Source organism: Musca autumnalis, unplaced genomic scaffold, assembly GCF_047663935.1.
Source record: "Musca autumnalis isolate F117 unplaced genomic scaffold, ASM4766393v1 scaffold_2, whole genome shotgun sequence".
Classification (NCBI taxonomy): Eukaryota; Metazoa; Arthropoda; class Insecta; order Diptera; family Muscidae; genus Musca; species Musca autumnalis.
The window spans coordinates 93,768,001-93,788,066 of record NW_027411755.1 but is presented as its reverse complement, the minus strand read 5'-3'; the positions used below and the strand labels follow the sequence as shown (position 1 = coordinate 93,788,066).

The 20,066-nt window shown below is 33.7% G+C and overlaps 1 protein-coding gene across 1 annotated transcript in view; it reads right to left on the bottom strand.

The window, feature by feature from the left end:
* Positions 1-19,323, bottom strand: part of rl (Mitogen-activated protein kinase rl) — a 57,015-nt gene extending 37,692 nt beyond the window's left edge. The window contains exons 1-2 of the mRNA XM_073968450.1: positions 17,895-19,323; positions 8,853-8,979 (exon numbers count right to left, since the gene is read on the bottom strand). Coding sequence (XP_073824551.1) covers positions 8,853-8,979; positions 17,895-18,079 — 312 coding nt within the window. The 5' untranslated portion in view covers positions 18,080-19,323. The remainder of the gene's footprint in view (positions 1-8,852; positions 8,980-17,894) is intronic.
* Positions 19,324-20,066: the final 743 nt, after the last annotated feature.

Sequence of the window (20,066 nt, the reverse complement as noted above, 5' to 3'; positions counted from 1 at the left end):
CAAATTTGTCTATCACTGTTCTTTTAGCACAGTTGTTGTGCTCTCTTGCTCAATTTTTCCGCCATATTGGTAAGTCTCTCAGTTCTCTTGCAAAGTGTGAATGATATTTGTTCCACAGAACGTTTTATCATCTTTGCATTATTTTTTACTTGGCAATAACAAATAAGACATGTAAAATTGAGACGAGCGAAAAAATGAAATGAAACTGATATTATTAAAAGTAAATAAAATAAAATAAAACGAAATAAATGAAATTAAATTAAAATAAAGTAAAATAAGATCAAATAAAATAAAATAAAATGAAGTAAAATAAAATAAAAAATAAAATAGAATAAAATAAAATAAAACAAAGTGAAATAAAATAAAATAAAATTAAGTGAAATAAAGTAAAATAAAATGAAATAAAGTAAAATAAAATGAAATAAAGTAAAATAAAATAAAATGAAATAAAATAAAATTAAATAAAATTAAAAAAAAATAAAACAAAACAAAATAAATTAATATGAAATAAAAATAAAATAAAATAATTTTAATAAAGATTAAATAATAATTAAACGAAATAAATTAAAATAAGATCAAAATAAATCAAATGAAGTAAAATAAAATAAAAATAAAGAAATAAAATAAAAAAATAAAACAATATAAATCGAAGGGAAATAAAATAAAATTAAAGTTAAAAAATAAATAAAATAAAGTAAAATAAAATTAAGTGAAATAAAATAATCTAAAATAAAATGAAGGGAAATACAAATAAAATAATATACAATGAACGTAAGCGAAATCAAACAAGTAAAAAGCGTTATGTTCGGCATAGAGTAATTAGTTTTCTTTCTCCACAAAGTAGAGAGGTTACTTGTCAAATTATAACTAATTCGTTCTAGAAATGTATCTAAAAACCTTAAAATAGCTGAAATCGGACGGTACTGCTATATGGAGGCTATAAAAAAACGTAGACCTATATCCATAATTTTTTGTGGAGACGTTTCTTGGTGATTGACTGAATTATACCTAATTCGGCCTGGAAATGTAGCTAATAACCACAAATTAGCTGAAATAGGGCGGTATATGGGGGCTATAATAAAAGATGGGCCTATGTCGGTAAGTTTTGGAAGCATATTAAAACTAATTCGTTCCGAAAATGTAGCTAAAAGCCTTAAAATAGCTGAAATCGACGGCACTGCTATAACAAAGCTCAACTTTCAACTTGATTTAAGACACGTGTGAACAGCATTTCATCCCTCTATCTCAACTCGTTCGGAAGATAGCGTGATTACAACAGACGGACGGATGTGGTTAAATCAACTTAGAATTTTACGCTGATCAAAAATATATGTATAAACCTTATAGGGTCGCAAATGATTATTTGGATGAGTTACAAATGAAATATTATGGTAGAGGGTATAGTAATAAATAAAAATAGTCTCTCAAATAGAGTTTAGTCTAAATGTAAAATCGAGGAACATCGATTTGTGAGGTTGTTCGCAGGGTGAGTGAGAGTTCGAAGTAGGATGGTTGATTCAGAGGGTAGAAGTTCGGAAAAATCTTTACAATTTCTTGTCATAACCGTGTTTTCAGTATTTCCGAACAAAATCTCGCTTTAACAATCTACATTGGCAAAGAGAACGTTTACCTCGCAAATTTAAGGCAAACTTATCAAAATTTGATCTGCAAAATCAAAATGCAGAGTTTTCTGTGGAACAAAAGAGCAAATTTTTTTGCAAAATCTTAGCAAAATACGCTTTGCCGTTACAACTTTTTACTTAGCAGAAATGACGTTTGTGGAACAGAAATCAAAAAAAGAGCTACATTATTTTGAAAAGTAAGGAAACTCACTTTATAATTAACAACTTATCACTTATCAAAAAATAATGGTTCTGTGGAACACTTAACTTTGAGCATTGTCAAAATATTGATAAGTGCAAAATGAAAAGTTGATAAGTTGTTTCGTGGAATAGGGCCCAGGTTTTATATTTTGTAGTTAACTATTAAACCTAAGTGTTTCTTCTATGTTTACAGATTCCTTAATTATTAGTTTTAAAAGTTGGATTTGCATGGATATCAGATTCTATACTCACTGCTTAGTAGTCTGTTTCCGGTACGATGGAAGATGCGCTTCAATTCTTTTGCCATTAATGTTTGATTGAGAATTTCTCGTCATTGATGGTAAGTTTTTGTGAGTGGGAATCGTGAATAGATTTAAATGTGCTATTGAAGTCTTACGACTTCATCGATTTCCAGATTCCTGTTCAACGGAGGCATCTGGCATCTAGAGGCAATATCAATATCATCCTGAAATCTAAACCATTCAGTGTTTCTGTATGAAATAATAGTTCTAGGAGTTTTCATGACTATATTGCAACTATTTATATCCAGGCGAAGTTATGGATAATGGATAACGATCAGAGAAAGATGGCAAAGTATCAATGAAGAAATTTTGGTTGATACTATTGAGGCCATCAGGACTAGCAAGGAAATGGTCGTGAAAGATTGGACCATTAGGGAAGGTAGGCGATGAAGTACAGGGGAGATTCCAACATCGTTAAAAATCAACCTTTTGAATTGTATTGAATTCTTAACTGCAACTGCGACGCCAACAGATAAGTAATTTGATATAAAATTATAGCCAGATGTGTCTCCTGGATGAAACCAATAACTATTTCATTGCTTGTTAACGTATTTTGTAAATCTATTTGTCGCCTAGTGTTAACAAGCGGTCTTACGTTGAAAGTCAATAAATTTAGATATCTATGTTCCATATTTGATTTGAACTTTCTTTAATATACGCAAAAGTTCGGATTTTGCGTCAGATTTTGACATGGTGGCATATTTTGACAGAAACGAATTGATCTCTTGTTCTAATGATAACTCCTCTGGCTCTAGGAAATAGTTGGCTAATTTCATAAATTGATCAATAGACGGCTTTGGATTGCAGGTATCATTTTGCAAAGGCTGATTATTGGAAGCGGGAGTGTGAACAAATCGAGATGTACAGGAGACAGAATGAAGTCCGAAAATTCTACCAAAGAGTGAAACATCAAACTGATGGCTTTGGAACTGGCACATCCTCCTGTAGAGACCAGCAAGGTAATCTAGTAACTGATACAGATAGTGTGCTGAGGATATGGAACGAGCATTTTTCCAAACTGTTGGTATCCAATTGTAGCGAAGTCGACGAAGATACCACAGATCCAATCCCAGAAGATGGTATTGAATGTATACCACCCGGCCAAGATGAGGTAAAGACAGCAATAAACCGGCTGAAGAATAATAAGGCAGCAGGAGCTAATGGACTACCAGCCGAGCTGTTTGAAACCGGAGGCGACACGCCGATAAGGTGTATGCATCAGCTAGTTAGCTCCATCTGGCAGGAAGAACGCGTACCCGACGATTGGAACCTGAGCATCCTGTGTCCCGTCCATAAGACTTTATGCTCCAACTATAGGGGCATAAGTCTTCTCCCTATCGCATACAAGATAGTGACAGGGATATTGTGCGAACGACTAAAGCCCATGGTCGACGAAATAATTGGACCATACCAATGCGGCTTTAGACCTGGCAAGTCCACCATTAACCAGATATTTACCCTGCGCCAAATCCTGGAGAAGACCCAAGAGATGCAGATCGACACCTACCACCTTTTTGTAGATTATAAAGCAGCCTACGACAGCCCGCTACGTTCAAAGGTATTCCAAGCAATGTCTGTATTTGGTATCCCCGCAAAGCTCATTCGGCTTTGCAAAATGACTCTAACTGACACAAGATCTTCAGTTAAAGAATTCTCGGAGAAGTTCGCAGTTTTGTACCAAAAGAGGTTTCAGGCAAGGAGACAGCCTTTCGTGTGAACTTTTCAACATCCAGCTAGAAAAGGTTATACGAGATGCAAACGTCAAAAGAAGTGGCAAAATCTACACCAATAGCCACATGTTACTTGCTTATGCTGATGATATAGACATCATGGGACGATAGGTAAAAGAAGTAACCGATACCTTTATAAAGGTCGAAGGAGAATCTGCTAAAGTGGGTCTGGCGGTAAACGGCGAGAAGACCAAGCTGATGGTGTCGACGTGCAATGCGTCCATTGAGATCGGACTGTTGAAGTTGGTTCCTATAATTTTGAGGTAGTAAAAGACTTCGTATATCTCGGCACCGCCGTAAACACAACAAACGACATTAGTTGTGAAATAAAAAGAATTGTTTTGGCCAACAGATGCTACTTTGGCTTAAGTAAGCACTTTAAAAACAAAGCCACAACTCGTCAAACAAAAATAACGCTTTACAAAACACTGAGACGCTTTACAAAGCCTGAGTACTTGCGCAAGTAGATAAGGCAGAGCTTGGCGTGTTTGAGAGAAAAATTCTTCGAAAGATCTACGGACCGATCTGCGTTGACGGTGAATATCGACGTCTTATGAACCACGATCTGTATCTGCTATACAAAGACATCAATATAGTTAAACGTATCGAGATGCAGCGATTGCGTTGGCTAGGCCATATAATAAGAATGAGCGATGATGAACCCGCTAAAAAGGCGTATAAATTGGAGCCACATGGCTGTGCACGCAGAATTGGCAGGCCAAAGAATAGATGGCGCAAACAAGTGGATGATGAGATGACAAGGCTCGGTATTCCAAAAAGCGAAGCACGAAACATAGAGAATTGGAGATCTTTTCTTAGTTCGGTCTATGGAACAAATGTTCTGTAACGGGCCAGCTAAGTAAGTAAGATTATTGGACAAGCTAGAAAAAGTTTTCCCAGCAGATACAAATGACTTATTTATGGCTTTGTTCACATTAGCTTTAACTGTGTTTTTATCTTCAATTGCCTGATTTATCTTCATTTTGCGTGCAGAAGCATACTTCTTATGTATATCGGGCACCCCTTGCAGTTACCTGGATGAGCCATTTCACCACAATTGGTACAAAATGGCTGTTCTGTCTCTGACCGAACACGTTGGCATTCACCCGAACCATGATTTTTATCACATTTTATGCACTTATATGCTGAATTACAATTCCGTACTATGTGGCCCTATCTTTGACACTTTTTGACACTGTACGTCACTCTGTTTTCTCTTGGGTTTTTCCCAATGTATCGTCTGACTTTGTAGCTCATCAATGTGATTTACATCACAGAGTTTTTTCCCAGGAAGAAGAGAAACTGCAAAAAGACCAGTATCTTTTTACCATTGATAGATCTCGGTGTAGAGAATTTTGTAACATTGGCCACTGTTTCCGGGACGAGTTTGTCAAGTTCAAGTTTGATTTTATCAGCGTCGCCAAATGAATATAGTCCACGGATGATCAATGATACTTGTCTTTGATCTTTGTGTGAATGAGTACGAAAGAATTCTCTTTAAGTATTGCCATCATTGAGGCATGTACGGCAGGTTCAGCAAAGTACAGCTTACTCTTGCTTTTGTTGGTGTTTTTTTATACTGAATGAGCCTTCCGAAAGAGTACACGGTGTGCCTTAACAAATTTAAATGAAAGATGCTTACACCTCGGAAGTTTTTGCTGATTCTGAAACTACAATGCTCATAGATGAGAAATATCAAGAAACAAAAAAATCGCCAAAGGGATTTTCAAATAAATCGCGATTTAAGTTCACATTTTTAGGGTTTCTTTAGGTTTTCGCGATTTAGCTTGGAAACCGCAAGTTCTATGTAAATGGGTCTAAAGAAAATTTTGTAGCAAAGAAAATTCTCCGCAAGATTGGCCTTTATGATATTTTCGTAGGTTTTACCATTTTTGAGATATGGAAGTTCAAATTGGGACAATGCACTGACTGTATCGTCCCCTTATAAAACAATATTATGCACAGTACCCCTTAACTAACTTTTAAGGAAACCGCTTACACATGGGATGTTTTGCGGATTCCGAAACAGCAATGTTCATAGATAAGAAAAATAAAAAAAAAATTAAAAAATCGCCGGAGGGATTTTTAAATAAATCGCGATCAAAATTCACAATTTTAGGGATTTTTTAGGTTTTCACGATTTTGCTTGGAAACCGCAAGTCGTATCGAAATGAGTCTGAAGAAAATGTTGTAGCTGTGAAAATTCTCTACAAAACTGACCTTTAGGATTTCTTGTAGGTTTTACCATTTTTGAGATATAGAGGTTCAATTCAAATTTTTAGGTTTTTATCTTAAGTCTTCAAGATTTTGCTTGGAAACCGCAAGTCACATCAAAATGGGACTAAAGAAAATAGTGAAGCTGTGAAAATTATCTACAAGATTGGATGATTTATTTTTTTTTTCTAGGTTGTACCATTTTCAAGATACATATATAAGTTTAATTTGGGAAATTCCAGTAATGACATTGTTTTATAAGGAGGCGATACAGTCAGTGCATTGTCCCAATTTGAACTTCCACATCTCAAAAACGGTAAAACCTACGAAAATATCATAAAGGCCAATCTTGCGGAGAATTTTCTTTGCTACAACATTTTCTTTAGACCCATTTAAACCTAAAGAACCCCTAAAAATGTGAACTTAAATCGCGATTTATTTGAAAATCCCTGCGGCGTTTTTTTTATTTCTTGATATTTCTCATCTATGAGCATTGTAGTTTCAGAATCAGTAAAATCTTCCGAGGTGTAAGCACCTTCCATTTAAATTTGTTAAGGCACACCGTGAGTAGCTCTCAGGGACTCTGCTAATGAATTTATATTCATGTTGTATACAAAAATTGGTGGGGGGGGGGGTTGAAGTCACTTCTTCCTCGGCGACATCAACATCAATGTCAGGAGGAAATGGACCAGACATCTTAATTGCTACATCGCAATCGCGATGCTGGTAAATGTATTATTTTGTAAAAAAATAAATGTTTGCAAAAATTATGCGCGGTAAATTTTTCTACGTCTGAACGTTCAGTGTTCTAGAGGTCGAATCTCAAGACATGTATATATTACATGAGAGCAGTGGTGGCCACCAACAACAACTTTCCTATGCCCGCGGGCATACGACACACACGTACACTGTAAACACATTCGTTCGCTTAATGCATTGTTTAAGTTTCCACTCACACTAGCGCAAGTTATAATCTGAAAATGTGTGTTTTTGGCCATCACTGCATTAGAGTTATGATTTTTTGATAGTTTGAGATTGAATGAACTTTTGCCTGTTAGTTATTTTTTTCATTTCATTTTTTATTTATTCAACAACTGTTATATAAAATAGCCAACATGACCAATAACTTATATTAGTTAGTTATTTAAATAAAGTTTATTCCATTTATCCCCCTATTTTTGTTACTAATTTTTGTTCGTTCGTCTATATTCGTAATAATTTAATTTTCGAAGACGCGTTCCATATTTAGTAAAGAATTCCTCATTTAAAAATCAGAGCTCTGCATTTGCGCTAAGGCTAGTAAATAGGTCAACAAAATTTGACCATTCGTGTGAGAATAATAAAATGTGTTACAAAAACAGGGGATAAGTATTGAACCAAAGCAAGTTAAATAAAACACTGTAAAAAGTTCCCACACAAACAACTTGGAAATTATAATGGCTGTTCCAGAACCTACGAGAAGCTACTATTTTTTACTACGATAACAATTTGACTATTTATGACTAAAATAAATTTTATTCATATTAAATTTTGAATAAGGTCACCCACAAACCTCTTTCATTTAATATGATATATGAAATAGAATATTTGATATAAAATGATATATATGTAACTAGTAGAGTGCCAGGCACTTCGTATGCGGAATGGAAATAAAAAAATATTCCTAACTGTTTAAATTGATATGTAATTTTATTTAAGTTCTATTCGTAACACTTTAGATAGATTTTCCAAAACAATCGGCCGTATCTCACCCCTACAAACCAAGAGCGAGTTATATCAATTTAGGCAAGTCCATGCTTCCTGACCCCTTTAGACGTCAGAAGTATTGTGTTTACTTATTTTCCGAGGTTGTGGGTATATATTAGAGTTGGGCAATCTAGTTCCTTGTACTAGTTCCAAAGCGTATGAGTAACATCATGAAATATAACGTGTGATAGTAAGTATACGCAGTTTGTTCAAAGAAAAAATGTGGGCCATTGGAACTGCGAAAGGAACTAGATAGTTCCAAATAGTTCCTTTGGCACAACTCTAGTATATATCTGTTGGAACAGCTGACTGACACTTTCTTACTTCTTTTTTGGAACGTATCTGCTAGACTGGTTTTAACTCAAAGGGAAAATCGATGTCGGATTTTTGTATGCGGCATCACCCCTAAGTGTTTTTATTTTTGCTAGATTTTAAGATTGCCAAAGTTTGAGCACAATCGGAATATGTTAACACGTGCCACTGGGGCCTCAAAGTTTCCATAGTAATTTGTATAGGGCCAAAGGCGAATTTTCACGAAATTGCTCCAAAGGCCACATTTATTGTCCAATCGATGATACATTTTTACCAGTTCATTTCTGTGGCTAAACAAGTAGTCCTACAACATTTTTTTGAAAATCGGGTCGGGTTTTAATATTAGCTATATATGGGAACCATGGAAACTTTGAGGCCCCAGTGGCACGTATTAACATATTACGATTGTGCTCAAACTTTGGCAATCTTAAAATCTAGCAAAACTAAATACTTTAGGGCATCAGACATCGATTTTTTTTAACCACTCTAGTATCTACAAAGGTAGGTCTGGGTGTACACATGTATTTTTTTAATTTGAGCGCACACTAATTTCTTCTGTAGAACATAAAGAATACATACATCTGTTTTGTTTGTAATATAAAAACCGAAAATGAATGAAAAATGAAAACGGTGATATTCAAAAGGAAATACATGCGAATACTGAAAATGGCAAAACATAGCAATAAACATATGGTGAAAAATTTGTATAAGAAATTCATACTTACATTTTCATGTTTGAAACGAGTTAAAATTTTGATTTCGCGTAGTGTGCGTTGACAATATGTTTGATGTTCGAAAGGTGATATCTTTTTTATTGCCACCTTTGTATTCGTTCGTGTGTCATATGCAGATCTAAAATTAAAAAAAAAAAAACAAATACTTTATAATAAAGTTTTATAATTTTTTTAAAGTTGATATCTCTATATAGTTCTGATTCATTCGTAAAATAATGGCAGAATTGTGTTTTTTGCGCTTATAAAGTGTCATTTAGCTTATGCATTTCCACGCATTTGATCAAAAACGCAAGCAATCTCAAAAAAATCGATTTAATTTTCGATTTTGGGGAAAAATTTAATAGATGATATAAATGCAGTCATATAATAATTTAATAAGAGCATACTCCCAATCAAAACCCAAATGGTTTGAATTAAGTTAATGCCTGTTCCAGATCCTGCAAGAATTTACAATTTTTTACTGTGACAACAATTTTTCCTTTATGTTATCGAAAAAAATAATAAAAAAAATTGTAGATTCTTAGAGTTATGGAACAGACTAATACACACAATAAAAATTTTTTAAAAAATTTCCGATTTCTGGAAAACCTTATGAAACATTTCCTACAACAATAGGAGTTTGCCAGAATCCGAACGAACTTGAATTCGAATCGTCATAGAGAAAGAGGCCATTAGGTTTTAGAGCAAAATGTTATTTAATTTATTTATTTACATAAAAAACGAATACGCAACTTATGCTGATGAGATATAATATACAAAGTATTGTAGACAAAAAATTGAATGCAAATTGTAACAGAAAAATCTTAATCCTAAAAACCTAACTCACTTGTCTTTATAAACATATAGCACCTTTTCAACAGAAGGGTAGTAACTCAAAATTAACTTAGGAACATACAAGAACAACATGACCAGAAAAAAATTGAGTCAGTAACTATCGCAAATCCTAGACAAGAATTGAAACTTGAGAAAGCTACTGTAGATCTATATCTAGGCTTGAGGGGGATTAAACATTACAGAAACCAATATTAGTGAACATCGACAACAATTTCTCCCATGTAGTTACCCGAAATCATAAAATAATTTTAAAAGGCAGCACGGTAAGTAAATAACTAACATCAAATTCAAAATCGATATTTTTTAAGAAAATGCTTGAAAAGTCTCATAAATGTAATTTTCATATACAAATTTTAAGTTTTCTAAAAAAAATGGCCGGCGCTTAGTGGTTTAATTCAACATTATGGCAATTTCGGTCTGTAACTCTGTAATTGACCTTGGTATTACGTTCAAGTATGCAAATATTTAAATTGAAATATATAAATTTCAGAATTCAAGTATCATATTGTTTGATGAATTTGCGTCCACATTGCAAAAGTACAAAATTCATATACAGTTTGTCAAGCAGATGATTTCACAACAAGAAAACGAATTTTTTGTATGAAAATTTCTTGAATTTATTATATGTATTTATTGAGTTGTTAAGTATTGAAAGTTTTATTTTTGAATCAAGAAAAAATTTTCATACCAAGGACAATATTATAAAACAAAATACAAGGCATTTTACGATTTAAAATAAATATTGAACTGAGTGCAAAACCTACCAGTTTAAAGTGCCTCAATACCCTCTCTCACTCTATCAAATTTAATTTAAATCTAAACATTTTAAAATTTATATTTCCTAATATTTTGGTACAAATGTCAGCAATTTGATCAGATGTTTTAATATACCTAACATCAATAGTACCTTGAGCCAAATGATCTCTAATGAAATGATGTCTGATAACAATATACACCCTTGATTGTCTTCATACAAAGGTACAGTATATTTCTCTTCAACAATATACATATCTTCCAGAATCCCTTTTATCCATATTGCTTCTGCTGTAGCAGCACTTAACGCTATGTACTCTGCTTCGGAAGAGGAAGTTGCAACTGTAGCTTGCTTTTTGCTTGACCACGAAATTGTATTTCCAAAAATTTGGAAGACAAATCCACTCACTGACTTTCTGTCTATAAGATCGGAAGCCCAATCAGCGTCAGCATATCCAATTAATGATTCACAACCTTGATTTCGTTTTATAGCCAATTTGAATTGCTTTGTACCCTTAATATATCTTAAAATTCTCTTCAACATTTTCCAATGGATTTCTGTTGGAGTTTCTTGAAAACGAGCCATATATCCGATGTGGAAACAAATATCAGGTCTAGTACACAACATTACATACATAAGGCTTCCCAAAAGTTGTCGGTATGGTTGTGTTGTTGGCTCTGATTTTGGAATTTCCTTTAATTTTTCCATCGGAGTTACAACCGAATTGCAATCCATCATTTGAAACTTTTCCAAGATTCTATTTATATTACATTCCTGTGATAATTTCATAACTCCGTCCTTTTTATTATAATCTATTTTAATGCCCAAAAAGTATTTCAGATGTCCACTATCCGACATGCTGAACTCCTTGCATAGTTCATTTTTCAGAATTTCAATCTCGACTTCGTCGCAACATGCAATTAATAAATCATCAACATATAAAAGTATGTATGTTGTCTTTGAATTTTCATGTTTGACATACAGACAGTAATCATGCTTCGATCGCACAAATCCAATTTTTACAAGGAATGTATTTATTTTCTCATTCCAGCAACGTGGACTTTGTTTTAAACCATATATAGACTTATTATGACGGAAAATCTCATTCTTGTTAAGAGCAATACCATCTGGGGCTTCCATGAATATTTGTTCTTTTAATTCTCCATGTAGGAAAGCGGTTTTGACATCCATTTGGTGGAAAAAGTACCCGCGTTGAACTCCAACTGCTAAAATTATTCTCATAGTTGTAAGTTTAGCTACTGGTGCAAAGGTTTCTTCATAATCTATGCCATGTTTTTGTAAAAAACCCTTTAGCCACCAATCTCGCCTTGTATCTTGAAACATCTCCATTTTCATCCTTCTTAACACGAAATACCCACTTTGATTTCAGAGGTTTTATATTTTCAGGTTTTTTAACTATGGTCCAAACATTGTTGTCGTTCATTGATTGTACTTCTTCATCTATAGCTTTAAGCCATTTATTTCTGTCTTCTCTTGATAAAATATCTGCATATGTTTCTGGGTCTTCACCGTTGATATCAACAATATCTGCATTGTAGCTTGTAAAATAATCTTTGAAAACTTTCGGTATAAGACCGCGAGCACTTCTCCTTAAAGCTGGTGAATCATCTTCTTGTGTGTTGAACACATTTTCTTGATCAATGTCTTCTGTTTCTTGTACACTATCTGTGTTAAGCCCGTCATCATTTGTCTCTTCCTCATTCGTAATCGTTTCGTTACTGTCGCTGGTTGAAACATCCACATTCGCAGTTATAACATTTTCTTCATCCCTCTCTTGTTCATTGCTGCGAATTGGTATATCACATCGACTTTCCAAGATATTTTCTGCACCCCTCTCTTGCTCATTGCTATATATTGGTACTATATTATATTGACTTTTCAAAGTATCATTTTTAAACGGAAATACTGTTTCATTAAACTTAACATCACGTGCTGTCACTACTTTTCTGGTTGTCATATTCCAGATTCTATAGCCGTTGTTTGTGTAGCCGATCATAATTCCTTCCATGCTCTTTGGATCTAACTTCTTCCTCTTTTGGTCCGGTATCCAAACATGGGCTTTACAACCAAAAATTCTTAACTTCTTAATATCTGTTTTATTTCCATACCACAGTTCGGCTGGTGTAACTGAACTATCAACACTTCTGGTTGGACTCCGATTTAACAAGTATACTGCAGCCAAGGCTGCTTCTCCCCACATTTCTTTTGGAGCATTTGATCCAATCAACATTGTTCGAACCTTCTCAACTATAGTTCTGTTAAACCGCTCAGCTACACCATTCTGTTGCGGACTATACGCTATAGTTTCCTCAAGTTGTATTCCTTTCATTTTATAGTATTTCAATTGTTCCTTTGACCGATATTCTGTACCCTGATCGCAGCGCAAAATTGATATTTTAGTTGAAAATTTTGCACTTACAAAAGCTTCGTATTCCTTAAACTTATCGAATACTTCGGACTTGTTTTTAATTAAATAGATAACACCAAAATGTGTAAAATCATCAATGAATGATACATAATATTTGTAACCATCGTGAGTTTTTGGAGAAATGGGCCCACATATATCGCTCTGTTTACCTTTCAAGCATATCTCACACATTCCGAAAAATCTTACATTTCCCATACCAGTCACCATTTCACTTCGACTCATTGACTCAAGGCTTTTTTGATTTATATGGCCTAATCTACAATGCCAAAGCCTTCCCTCATCATCAGAACACAAATAAGAACAGTTTATACATTTAATGAATTTAAGTTCAAAAACATTACCTCTAGGTTCGGCTATGGCTAATTCTTTACCATTGTTTAAAATTGCTGCATTATTTCTCTTGAAAACTACCTCTAACCCTGCTTGTGTTATCTTGCTAACAGATAGCAAATTTTCTCTCAAATTTGGTACATAAAGAACATTTTTAAGTATAATACGTTGACCAGTAGATGTGTGTCCATGTATATCACCCATTTCATTTGCAGTCAGCAGCTCACCATCTTTGGCAATACTTATTGTTAAAGGTATCTTCATCGTTCTCAGGTCATGAAAAAGACTTCGATTGTTTGAAATATGGTCGCTTGATCCTGAATCCAAAATAAAATTCATGTTGGTAGCGTTACTCCTATTTTCATTTACCATAAAGCACACTAATTCATCTTCACTTTGATCATCAGAACTATGAACCTTGGCTTTTTGATGGTTCATCGATAAATTTGCTTCTTTTTTAAACCGGCAATTCATTTTCATATGCCCCATTTTTCCGCAATTGTGGCATTTTCCGTTGAATTTTAATTTATTACTCTTGCGAGCAATAAATACTGCTCCTGATTTTTCAACATCATAATCTCCAATTCGATCACCCCTTTTTCTCTCTTCAGCTAGTAAACGTTGTTTTACTACCGATAATGTTAACTCGTCCTCTTTCATATTTTCCAAAGCTGTTATTAGGGGGTCATAACTTTCCGGCAGACTTACAAACAGTTGCGATACCAAATCGCGCTCATCTAATTTTGCTCCAGCTGACTTTAATTGGCGTACCAGACTGTCGAATTCCAAGAAATGATCCATCATTTTTGTATCTTCTGATAACTTCAATTTTGCTAGCTGCTTCCTTAATATTGTCTGATTTGTAGAAGATCTCACCGTAAACACGTTCTTTAAATCATCCCACATTTGCTTTGCAGAAGTTTTATCTCTTACATAATCCAAATAATCGTCATGGATACAATTGACTATAATATATTTAGCTTTCTTATCCATTTCACGATGTTTTATTTTTTCCGCATTAGGAGCATCGTCTCTCAAGTTCGATTCAATTACTTCCAACACATCAACTGAATCCAAATACATCTTTACACGAATACTCCAGTTTTCATAATTTGTTCCATTAAATTGAACTATTCCATGAGGAACTTCCTTTCTTTGGTCGCCCATAACCTCTTGAATTTATTATATGTATTTATAGAGTTGTTAAGTATTGAAAGTTTTATTTTTGAATGAAGGAAAAATTTTCATACCAAAGACAATATTATAAAACAAAATACAAGGCATTCTACGATTTGAAATAAATATTGAACTGAGTGCAAAACCTACCAGTTTAAAGGGCCTCAATAAAATTTTAAATATTGTGATAAAAACCGATTAACTAATATTTGCAAAAAAGAAAGGAACGACATTTCAGATCAATTATTTGTCATAGCTTATGCATAGCTTTTAATGCGTTTCGAACATAAATCTTCTTCTTGCGTTAAACTTCTGAAAACAACTAGTAGATCTTTTCTTTTTAAACAGAAACAGTACGAAGAAGTGCAGCCCAAATCGGGGTATTAGGGTATATATTAAACAATTTCATCATGAATGCAGCGATGTACCTGATTGACTCAAGGAATCATTACCAAGATTTGTCACCCCAGCAACTAGATGTTCGTGTTCTCCTGTATATTTAACATTGGATTCTTCTGATCCATGTTGGGATTGAGTGTAACCCCTGACAATATTTTTGTCATTTGTCATAGTCTCATCCATCATAATTGTTCATAGTGAGTTCATAGTGAGGACCATCCCTGAATCCCGCCGCTTTGAGGTTACAAATTAAAAAATATATGATATTTGTAATTCTGCAAAATAAAAGATCTCCATTCGACAAACATCTTCTCCAATTTTCATAGCTCTATCTTCATCCATTTAGAAAATATCGATTTTTGACACAAAAGAATTATTTTGGACACACTTTGCGGTGCCAGCATTGCCTCAGCCTTTGTCTATTGATGAGGAACAATTTGACTTTCGCGCTATCACTTTACATGAATTGTACATTATTTTTTCAATATAAAGTCCAATGCGCCAGTTATTGACGGATTTCCCTTGAAATTTCTTATTTATTTCTTATATAATTGTTCTGTCCTATCTTACGACCTGTTTTCTGCATATCGTAAATACAGTTATTATGGCAGCTCCAAAAATATATCCGTGCTTCCAATTCTTGTAGAACCTGTTTTAAAACAGCATATTGTAGAATCTGCTTAGTGATTATCAGTGTGGCTTACAGTGTTGTGCATATCAAAAGCAACAAATCAAGGATTTTGCATTAATTCAATTTTTGGATCCGTTAAAATTTTTAAAAATGTAATATTTTGTGCCCAGTTGTTTTTATTATGTACTGAGAGCTTTCAACAAGTTGTTTCTGTACTTTGTAGTTGGATGGGATAACGACAACAACAATATTGACTGATCCTCGAGAACGGGGATTGCAAAACAAAAGCAACAATAGAATATTATTAAAAATGGTAGTGTCATCGGTGTAAATTAACTGTACTTTTGACTTAAATTTATCTTCTAGGACATGGTAAATTTAAAAATTTAAATTTTAAAGTATTCATTTGGAAATTGGATCAATATCAACCGTTCTTTTGTTTGCCGCATAATAAAAAAGTTAAACAACCGAATAGTGGTAAACACAATACATCCTGGTATAAACCCCTTGAGACCATCGGCACATTGTGGCTAGAAACGTTGAGGAAAATTTAAAAGTAATGCGAATAGGAACCCCCAAGTATTAGTTGGGGCTTTTATTTCCGATATATGGCTCAGAGTACTTCGCAGTAGAAGTTTTGAAAATAATTTGAAAAGTTATACAGCTTCCAACTCAAACAACACAACGGTTAAGAACCCATTGTTTCAACCAACAGTGGCTAAAATATCGTAATATGGCTAAATTATTCAGGTTTTTTATATTTTTTGTTATTAAATTTTATTTTTAATAATATTGATTAAACATAAAATAAAAAAATCATATTGGGTCGTTTAAACCACATAAAACATTTAATTTTCTACCGGTGTTTCACAAATTGTCTTCCTTTGGGTATGAAAATAGTTTCTTGGCAGGTGTATAACTTTTCAAATTGTTTTCAAAACTTCTACTACGAAGTACTCTGACCCATATATCGGAAATAAGAGCCCCAACTAATACTTGGGGGTTCCTATTCGCATTATTTTTAATGTTTCCTCAACGTTTCTAGCCACAATGTGCCGATGGCCTCAAGAGGTTTACACCAGGATGTATTGTGTTTACCCTGTGGTACTGTGCTTTTGATAAAATAAATTAAATAAGAAAGCCCCTTTGGATTTCTCTTTCTAAAATCTTGGGTCGGATGGAGCAAGTAAGGTATGGCAGAGGGCAAATCCGACCTTAAACACACATTTCCAACCGTAAAGCACGAGGGGGGTCTTTTATGGGGTTGTATGAGTGCTCCCGGTGAAGGGAATCTAGTCTTTATCGAAGGAATTATGTATAAGATGTGTTATTTACACATTCTGAAGGATAATTTGAGGTGTAGCGCTGAGAAAAAGGGATTGGGGACAACATTCCAATTTTATAAAGATAATGACTCGAAGCACAAATAACACATTGTTCGAGAATGAATGATATTATATAACGTCCAAAAGTGATTCAAAGACCTTCCCAATCACCGGATTTGAATCCTATTGAAAAATTATGTAGTATTTTGGAGAAAAATATAAGAAGTCATAACATCAAAAGAATAGGAATCCTGAAAATGCCTTGCAAGAAGAAGGGGGGGGGGGGGGGGGGAATTCAAATTTCTTCCACCGAAAATTTAGTTAAATCTATGCCAAAAAGGCTGAAAGCCAAAGGATATCATACCAACTTCTAAACTCCTAAGAAATCCCTTTTGTTTAATAAAACTTTTAGTGTGGATACTTTTCACTGTGAGGTAGAAATCGATGTTGTTTAACCATTTTTATTTATTTTTTTTTCTAAATTTGCCTGAATTTTGCTAATTTTATTTTATTAAATTTAAGTTAAGACATTAATGTAAAGATATAAAAAAACACAAAGTCATTTTCATTAATTTACTCTTAGTCCCGGTCCACACTACAGTAATTTCAATGCAATTTTTACAAGAAATTAAAAGAAAATGTAAAATAAGACGATATGTTTGTTTCATACGAATATTGCAACAAAGCAAAATTGACGAACAAATGAAATCATGTGCGCTAGTTTCTTGAAATTATGTGCTTTTTCAAAAAAAAAAAAAGCAAAATTTCAGTTAAATTACTCTAGTGTGGCCCGGGAATTGCAATCGCAGTTTTAATGAAAGAAGCTGAAGTGGATACTTTTAACTGTAGCTCTAAATAAAAATAAAAAATTAAGTAATAGATGCTAATTGCATTTTTTGTGTTATAGGTCAATTTTGGAGAAAATTAAAAAGGTATGCAATTTCTACCATCGTACATACATACATGTGTACACAAATACGATTCTTCGATCATGACACAGTCATAGCAATTTATTTTAAAATATTATTATTCATTGTTATTATTGGAATTTATACTTTTATCAAAATGAATATGAAATACATACATGCTCTTTGATAACAAGTTATTTGTGTGAGTAATGTTTGCAAATACTTACACTACCATGCCATAAGCACCTTCGCCGATATAGGCCAAATTACGATAGCGTGGACCTACTTCAAAAATCTGTCCACGAATTATTTCTGCATTGGGATTATCCGTGTGTGTGGCTGCTGTCGACGCCGCACCGCTGCCGTTATTTGGTTGTTGTTGTTGATTGGAACCACCTGCTGCCTCTGCCATAATGTTTTCTTTTCGATATGACGACTGACTGGACCACACAAAATCTGTTTATAATGCTTTCTTTTCGATATGACGGCTGACTGAACCACACAAAATCTGCTTATATTTTTTTCTTTAAGTGTCTTAAGATATCCAAAATGGATTAGTTACTTTCTTGTTCGCAGTTCTTTATATTTTTATGCCGATAAATACTTGCAGAATATGGGTAACGCCTATATAGCGCACCAACAACAGGTATCTTTTTGACAATTTTCACTTATTCTTACGATACGTCGAGATCTACACCATTACAATACGGCGCATATACGACATACATACACACAAAGAGGAAAACAACAACACTAACACACAAAAATGTACTGCTGTCGCGATTTATGGCGATGGTGAGTGTGGTATTCAGTTGGTATGCTAACAGGAGATATATTGGAATAGTGTGTAGTAGATATATGCCGAGTAGAACAAGCCACCAATCGAGAGGGAGGACAGTGGGGGTGTTTGATGCAAATAAATGTGGCCAATATAAAGAATCGAGGTTACTTTGACTGTTGTTGATTTTTGCTGCTGCTTCTGCTACTGCAAACTGTTCAAAGTCGGCACACCCCTCTCGACTTCAATGAAGCCTTAAAATCTCTAATTACTTTTTGTGCAAATTTGGACAGTCCTTAATTTCAGCTAAAAAATACTTCCCACACTGACACATAATAAACAAAAAAATTATGAATGTGGTATATGCAATTTTTTAACTTTAGAACAAATAGTCCCGATTGATGGAGTGCGCTTCTCAACTTCGCGTATTTCTCATTTGGGTAAAAATCTTGTAATTTTATTTTATTTTGAAGTTTGCCGAAAAAATCTTGGCTCAAGGCAATTTTTGTATTTCTTTTCGATAAAACTTTTTGAATTCTTATTGGATCTCTTTTTCTACTGTTGTCACTAGATACATTCCTGCGTCTGTTCGTGATTTTAATTGGTACTGCTTATACGACAAACAACGACAACGACGAAAACGGAATTTCTTGCAGGACTTTTAAAACGGCCATACAAGTTGTTATTTTTGGAAAGCGGACACAATATTTCGAGGTTTTTGTTTGCTTTATCGATATTGTTGCTCTTTTATTAATAAAATAATATTAAATTCCGAAATTTCTTCTTCTTTTGTAGAATAAAATCTTCCCCACAAAATGACGGATATGAATACTAGGGATACGCAAGTCGACTTTCCATTAATAGATTAGTCGAAAATCGTAGTCGAAAAAATCGAAAAGTCGACTTTTAATGGTCAACAATAGGTCTGTTCGATAACCCAAAAGTTTGTACAAACTTTTACAAAATGCTGTTCGATAAAAAACTTGTAAAGTAATGCCATGTTCATACCAGCATTTGAATCACGTTGTTCGCTCTCATAATTATGTACACGAATTAACCCGTTCATACGACATGGTACACAGTTCATAGCAACATGATTCATATTTTTATACTTTTTATTTACTGATTTTAAAGAAAGTTCCGTCCAAAAGGCGAGTATAATTAACTGATATGATTTGAAAAACTATTTGTCCTTCTTTCAGATATCTGTTAAATAGTTAATTATATTATTTTCATTCATCTTTTCTATTTTTTACCACAATTTTGGTGTCTTCAGCACATTTTTTAATTTTTCTATTTTCAAAATTAACGAGAGAGAGACCTGCGACAATAACTATTTGGTATACAGACTTTCTGGCAGGCATTTGATTTTTGTTTCTAAATTTGTACGCGAATTTGAAACGATGGAAAAGAAATGCAACTGCAATAAAAGAATAGAGAAAATTTAGCTTTGTTCCTTTACTTTTTTAATGGTAAGGGTGGTAAAAGAGAAAAGTGTCAAAATTGTTCAAATTGCTCTCTCATGAACATTTTCACCAGAAAAGTAAAGGAACGGAAAAATGGTAGATCTGGCAGCAATGTCAAAAAGGAACATAAAAAATCAATTTTCGTCTTTTATTTC